General features: G+C 48.3%; 1 protein-coding gene across 4 annotated transcripts in view; it reads right to left on the bottom strand.

Moving 5' to 3' along the window:
- Brsk1 (BR serine/threonine kinase 1) overlaps positions 1-3,012 on the bottom strand; it is a 25,364-nt gene extending 22,352 nt beyond the window's left edge. For 2 of the 4 annotated variants that reach the window (NM_001003920.3, NM_001168572.1), the window contains exons 1-3: positions 2,433-2,720; positions 900-994; positions 683-768 (exon numbers count right to left, since the gene is read on the bottom strand). In NM_001003920.3, coding sequence (NP_001003920.2) covers positions 683-768; positions 900-994; positions 2,433-2,568 — 317 coding nt within the window. In that variant the 5' untranslated portion in view covers positions 2,569-2,720. Of the gene's footprint in view, positions 1-678; positions 769-899; positions 995-2,432 lie in introns of those variants that run through there. The other 2 variants (XM_017322325.2, XM_017322326.2) reach the window with 2 other exon arrangements.
- Between the last annotated feature and the right edge of the window lie 4,708 nt (positions 3,013-7,720).

Below are 7,720 nucleotides of genomic sequence, written 5' to 3'. Positions count from 1 at the left end.
CTGATCCCACCCCCATCTTAACTGGATGGTAATGGACTTCGTGATACTGACACAGGACTCCAGGAGGCCTACTGTTGGGGTGGCCAGCCTTGGCATGGGAAGTGATGTTGGGATAGGAGAGACCTCAGGTGTCCTAGAGTGAGAATTTGGAAGGATCCTTTAGGCTTCTAAGCTAATGTAACCTTAATTGCTTTAGGAAGAAAGAGGCAGGAAGTTGAATTTGGTGGTACAGGCTGGTAACCTCAGTTACTCGGGAGGCTGAGGTAGAGAGATAGCAGCAAGAGGCACAGCTTCTGCTCTGCACTCAGGACCACTCTACTCTGTTGTAGTATCAGGCAGAGTGTAGACTGGGGGGATGTTCCTATACCCAAGGGAAGGACTAAGCATTCAGTGATCCAACCTAAAAGTTAAAAACAGTGTAGCTGAGGATGACCTTGACCTCTTGAGGATGACCTTGACCTTTGGACAGTGCGGCCTCAGCTTAACAGAGCTGGGATGATCCTTGAGGGCTGCCACAGGCTTATGCAGTGCTGGGGGCTGGACTCAGGGCCTCCTGCATTCCACAGGAGCACTCTAGCAACCGAGTTACATCGCTAGCCCGGAAGCTTGTGTCCTGTTTCTGGAGCGGTGTCTACACCATGGAGAGGGAGGACGGAGGGGCCGGGTGTCTATAAATACCTACAAATATTTCTTGTTCTCGTAGACGTCGTGGAGCTTGAGCACGTGCGGGTGTTCAATGAGCTTCAGGATGGCGATTTCCCTCTCCACCTGAGGGGCCAGGGATACAAGAGAAAGGGTCAGCATCACCTCCCGCCTTTCCTTCTGCGCCAAAGGACACTCTCGCTACACACACACACACACACACACACACACACACACACACACACACAAACACCCACCTTCATCAGCACCGATTCCGACAGCTTCTCCCTGTTCACGATCTTGACAGCGACCTTCTGACCCGTGATGCAGTGGACTCCAAGTTTAACTAGACCTGGAGATCGGATTTAAAATATGGGGTGTTCTGGAGTTCACCCTAGCTCTCAAGTTGTCAACACACCCCCATCCTCACTCCCAGCTTGGTTACCCATTTCTTCTATCCCGAATTTCTGCATTTGAACTGGTAGCCAACAGCTGCCATGCCTACAAAACACAACTCTTTCCTATGCACGTTGCCCACTTTTAGTCCTTCTGACTGTCTGCCCTTTGCCGATCCCCTCCACCAGCCTCTCCTGGCCTTTTATTCTGACTCTCTGGCCTTCTGGTATGTCTGCCCAACTTCATCTTTCTTTTCAGATTTCAGAAGCCCTATAATCTTACAAAACACACTCTCAATTTTTCTTCTTTCCCAAGCCTCCCCATACAAAGTGAGTTCCAAGACAGCCAAGGCTACACAGAGAAACCCTGTCTCGAAAAACCAAAAAAAAAAAAAAAAAAAAAAAAGCTGTCATGGTCAGAAAGCATGCGTATTCCCTGACCACTCCTCAGATCCAGAGCTCAGCTATGGAAGGTGCCTCTTCTCAGTCCCAGGAACCCAGATCTTACCCCTCCGTCCTTAGACCCAGTAGTCTTGGCCCCAGCCCTCGTCCCTCAGGCCCAGCAGTGCAGGTACATGGCCCCTTCTCCTTCCAAAGTTCAAGAATTGAGGTCAACAGCACGTCACACTCTTACTACCAGGATATAAAGGTCTGACCTCCCTTTCCTATCTCAGGCCTGGAACTCAACTTCATAGGGACCCAGAACCCACAGCCCAGAACACTGGAGGTCATCCCTCAGTTCACCTCGATCCCCTGCCTAGAAGAAGATGGTTGTGGCCACACTCAGCCTTTAGCATCAATCAAAGATAACTCTGCTTTCCAGGGCCACTTCTGGCTGGGAGCTTAGCTTTCTACAGTCCACCTCTCCATTCTATTTCCACACTGCAGAATGGAGAGAATGTAGTCGACCTCACACCCTAGGGCTCCAGCTTGCTGCACGGAGCGCAAGTGACCGCTTTTGAGCATAAGAGGGACAGGATAGCAGCCTCTCTCGGGATGGATGCACCTCCACCCAGCCTGCACCTCCACCCTGCCTGCGGCTGTACTGCAGCACCCGCCTGCCTCAGCTTGCAGAATCAGCCCAGGTCCCACACCCGTAATGGGCCTACTTCCCCACAGCTTCCTGAAGCCCCTCCAATATCTGCCCCAATAGGGTTATTTGAGCCACAGTAGTCCAGACCCCTACTTCTCCCTGGAACCCACAAGTCTCAGACCCCTGCCATCTCAAGGCCCCAACGTCAGACTCTACTCCGTACACCGTGGGCACTTGGAACTCAGGACCCAAGCCCCTTTTCTACGAGGGACCCAGGGGTCTGCCCTTTAAATATCCATGGTCCCGCCCTCTGCCCCTTCCAGCACCCCGCCCCCGCCCCAGGTGTCCGCTTAGGTTCTCACCTGTCTGTCCTTTGCCCAGCGTCTTCTCCAGGCGATAGGGGCCCACATATTGGGCGTGCTGGGGTGGGTGTGGGTGTGGGTGTGGGAGGTGGTAGGCGGGGGAGCCCCCGCCACCTTCCTTGGACCCGGACGACATGGTGCCCTTGGTCCCGGCCCGACCGGTCCCCCGGCCGCCCCCCCTGCGGCCCGTCGCCCCGTTCCTCCGGTGGGGGCCGGCGACACCTCCGTCCCGGCCCCCCCGGTTGCTCCCCACTTCTCCGGGGGTCCCCAGGGGGCTGGGCTGGCCCCCCCAGTCGGTGGGCCGCAGAGCTGGGGGAGGGGGGGCTGCCGGGGGGGTCAGGCCCCTGGAATCAGCATGGCGGGGGGGGCTGCGCGGCCCCCCCTCCCCAGCCCGTCCCTGGCCGGCCCCCCCCTTCCTGTGCCTCCCCCTGCAGGGGGGGTCTGAAGTGTGGGGCCGGCGGATGCTGCAGGCCGAGATCCCCCCCGCCCCCCCACGCGCCCTCTCTCCTCCGCCTCCTCCTCCTCTCCGCCTCCCCCCGCCACCTCGTCCTTTCTCTCCGGCACGCTGACATCACCATCCGGGGACTCCCGGCCCTTCCCCACAGTTAACCCTTTCGGAGGGGGAGGGGGAGTGGCAGGGGGCGGGCCTGGAAGCTGGACGGACGGGGAGGAGGTGGGAAGATGCTGGGATGTATGGATGGGTGGAGGGATGCTGGAGGAGAAGGATGCTGCAGGAGAGAGGGATGCCTGAAAGGATGGAGGGAAGGATGGAGAGAGATACAGAACCAGTATTAGACAAGCAGAGATGAAGACACAAAGAGAAGTCTGACATACATTAGTAGATGGGAAGATGCAGAATATCAGAGACAGGGTGGAGGAGTGAAGGAGGTAATAACGGAGCGGGGAGAATTAAGAGTTCAAGGCCATTATAGCTATAAAGTGTGTTTGAGGACAGCCTAGACTACGTGAGAACGCCCCCTCAACCCACCCCCTCAAAAAAGAGCTGAAAGGGGCAGACAGGGATAGGAGACAAACAACAGACAGGGATGAGGAGATAGAAATGCAAAGGAAGATGTAGAGCGAGGGGGACAAAGAGAAATAAGGACTGTCAAGGGTCCATATATTCACAGGAGGGAATGATGCTGGGCTTAGATGGGAACAGACTGTGGAGTGTGTGTGTGGGTGGTGGTGGTGGCAGAGGATAAAAGAGACAAAGATAGAAAAGGGAAGGACTTTGGGGAGTTGGAGACCTAAGTGTGATCTATTTCTCTATGTCCTCTAAGGTCAACACTGTGTACTCCTTGGGCTAATTCTATGTTCCCACCGTTATCAGGGCTCCACGTTCTGCTCTTGTTTTTTTTTTTTTTTAAGACAAAGTCCAGCTGACCTCAAACTATGTGGCTGAAGATGACCTTGAACTTCTGATCCTCCTGCTTCTGTCTCTCAAGTGTGAAATTACAGTCCTGGAGAGATGATTCAGCAGTTAGGAAGAGTAGGCTGCTTCCCAGGGACTGGGGATTTGCATTCTCAGCATCTATACAGTAGTTCATGGCTGTATGTAACTCCATCTGGTTTCCGGGGATCAAAGTACACGTGGTACACATATGCACAGACAGTTATCCATATGCATATTTCTTCCAACTCCTTTAAAATTGTTTAAAAACAGTCCGATACCACCATGCTTTAATGTCTCCTATACCTTGATAGGTAGGCAGATAGATCCCAGTGCAGGCTGGATGTGTAATGTTTGCTTGTTAAGTCCTGTAAACTTCAGGTAGGCCTCAGTATAATCCATGTGCCTCCGTGGGAGGACCATAGGTCTGCACTCAGCCATGAGGAATCTGGTTCCTATTAAGCTTCCATATAAGCCATAGCCTTCTTTATGGCAGGCACCCTAAGTTGTTAGGCATCCATTCCATCCCCAAGTTTCTCACAGGGTGCACCAATGCAAATTGGTGCTCCTCTGAAGTGGTAAGCCTATCAAGCCATCTTCATTTCAGTATCAAATCTGAGCCATACACTGTTCTGAATGGTAAGGATATGGCAGGGTGCTAAATCTACAAAATTCCTCCCCGGGACAGCCATGGCTACACAATAAAACCCTGTCTCAAAAAACGAACAAAACAAAGCAAAACAAAAAAATACATAGTTTTGAAAAAATTTCACACATGTCTATAATGTAGTCTGGTTACTCTCCCCACATCTGTAATTTATTATTTGTATGTGTGTGTGCAGATGTGAGTTCACACGAGCGCATAATGTTTGTAGAGGACAAAGGCTAGCCTCTAGTGTCCTTCCTCATGAGCTCTCCACCTTGGGTGTTTGTTTTTGGAAACAGGGTTTTTCTGTGTAGCCATGGCTGTCCTGGAACTCACTATATAGACTAGGCTGGAATCAAGATACACCAGGATGTTGTAGATCTGTAACTGAGAGCAGAGTACATACTTTAAACTCAGCACTCATCATGCAGATATGGTCAAACTTCTGTGAGTTTAGCAAGTCCCAGGCCAACCAAAGCTATATAGTAAGACCCTGTTGTGCCCCCTCCACAAAAAAAAAAAAAAAAAAAAATCCTTAACTGAATCTCATCTTCAAAATTTCTTCTGGCATATAAGGTCATATATTTATAGGTTCTGAGAATTAGAGCTAGAATGTATGTGTGTGTGTATGTATGTACATATACATACATATATATACATTATATACAACACATATATGTATATGTATGTATATGTGTCTATGTATGATGTATATATGTCTAATGATATATGATACCACATAGTATAAATGTACATAGTATATTTATATGTATATATAAATATTAAACACATACACACCATGATGATAGCCTAGATGCAAGCTCCTTGCATATTATGAAAGTTACAGTATGATACATAGATACATATATAGAGATAAATACATTTGTAATAACCTATACGGAATGTGATCATATAGCTTTTCCATCTCTACTGAGATTCTTTAGAGTAAGAGGACTCCTATTAATAATAGCATATACCTGTAATCACAGTATTCGAGAGGAAGAGGAATTCAAGATCAGACCAGATATATAGCAAGTTCAAGACCAGCCTGGGCTACAGAGATCCTTTTTAAAAACCTAGAGAGGCCGGGCGTGGTGGCGCACGCCTTTAATCCCAGCACTCGGGAGGCAGAGACAGGCAGATTTCTGAGTTCGAGGCCAGCCTGGTCTACAGAGTGAGTTCCAGGACAGCCAGGGCTGTAGAGAGAAACCCTGTCTCGAAAAACAAAAACAAAACAAAACAAGAAAACCTAGAGAATAGGGTTAGGGAAATGACTTAGTTAGTAAAATATTTGTTGCACATGATAAGGGACCTGAGTTTGAGTCTCAGCACCCACAGGGTAGGTGTAGTAGTACATGGTTATAGAGAAGTGGAAACAGGAAGATTCTCTGGGATTCAATAGCCAGCTGGCATAATCTAACGGGCAAGCTCCAGGGTCAGTGACAGACCCTATCTATAAAAAATAGATAAAAATAAAAGGTAAGGCTGGAGAGATGGCTTAGCAATTGAGTTCTATTCTTTCAGAGGACCCAAGTTCTGTTGCCAGAACCCATGTCAGGAAGTTCTCAATTACTGGTAACTCCAGCTCCAAGGAATACAAAACCCTCTTCTGGCCTACACATATACACATACATAAAGAGTCTGGATCAGGTGAGATTGCTCAGCAGTGAAGAGCATCGCCTGCAGCCAGACAGTGGTGGTGCACGCTTTTAATCCCAGCACTTGGGAGGCAGAGGCAGGCGGATTTCTGAGTTCAAGGCCAGCCTGGTCTAGAGGACAGCCAGGGTTACACAGAGAAACCCTGTGTCGAACAAACAAACAAACCCCCCAAACAACAAAACAAACAAACAAACAAACAAACCGCACTGACTGCTCTTCGAGAGGTCCAGAGTTCAATTCCCAGCAACCACATGGTGGCTCACAACTACTATCTATAACAAGATCTGATGCCCTCTTCTGTCATGCAGATGTATATGCAGACAGAGTACTAATAAAAATAAATAATTTCTTTTTAAATACAAAAATCAAGCCAGGCAATGGTGGCAAATACCTTTAATCCTAGCACTTGGGAGGCAGACACAGGTAGATCTCTGAGTTTGATTCCAGCCTGGTCTACATAATGAGTTCCAGGACAGCCAGGGTTACACAGAGAAACCCATATCAAAACAAAATTAAAAACAAGATATTTGTTAACAGCAATAGTAAGAGTTACAGGGAACAAACCTTATCTTCTGGCCCACAAGGGCACCAAGCAGGTACATAAGGTGTGTATATATACACAAGTAGGTAAAATACTCATACACAAAATAAAAATGAATAAAACGGAGCAGGGTGAGTGTGCATACTTTTAAAAAATATTTATTTATTATTATACACATGTACACTGTAGCTGTCTTCAGACGCACCAGAATAAGGTGTCAAATCTCATTACGGGTGGTTGTGAGCCACCATGTGGTTGCTGGGATTTGAACTCAGGACCTCTGGAAGAGCAGTCAGTGCTCTTACCCGCTGAGCCATCTCGCCATCCCTGAGTGTACCTACTTTTAAGGCGTGTGAATATTTATGAGTTGTAGGGCAACCTGCTCACATCGTTCTGCAGGCCTGCCCAGGCTACATACTGAGAGCCTCCCCAAAACAAAACACCAAAATAAGGAACCATCTCCAAAACAAAAAACAAAAGAGGGGTGGGGTGGGACGGAGAGAGAGTTCAATGAGAGATATTTCAATGATTAGGAACTCTTGTTGCTTTATTGCTCTTGCTGAAGACTCAGGTTCAACTCCTAGCACCCAATTATGATGGCTCACAACCATCTGTAACTCCAGTTCCTGGCAATCCATCAAGCAAGCATACAGTGCACGCACATACATGCAGGCAAAATGTTCAGGGTCAGTGGTGGCACACGCCTTTAATCCCAGCACTCAGGTGGCAGAGGAAAGTGGATCTCTGTGAGTTTGAGGACAGCATGGTCTACAGAGTAACTTCCAGGACAGCCAAGGCTATACCGTAAAACACTGTCTCAAAAAACAAAACAAAAACTAACCAACCACAAACTATTTGTACACAAGTAAATAGGTAAGTCTACAAAAAAATTAAAAGAACAACAATAATTTAAGAGGCTGAAGAGATAGCTTGTCATTAAGAGTACTTACTGTTCTTGCAAAGAGCCTGAGCTTGGTTCCTAGCACCCATATATATATATATATTGGTTGTCTCATAACTGCCTGTAACTACAGCTTTAGTTTGTCCTT

This window comes from Mus musculus, chromosome 7 (genome assembly GCF_000001635.26).
Source record: "Mus musculus strain C57BL/6J chromosome 7, GRCm38.p6 C57BL/6J".
Taxonomy (NCBI): Eukaryota; Metazoa; Chordata; class Mammalia; order Rodentia; family Muridae; genus Mus; species Mus musculus.
The sequence above is the reverse complement of the archived record's forward strand: the minus strand, read 5'-3'. Positions and strand labels throughout refer to the sequence as shown.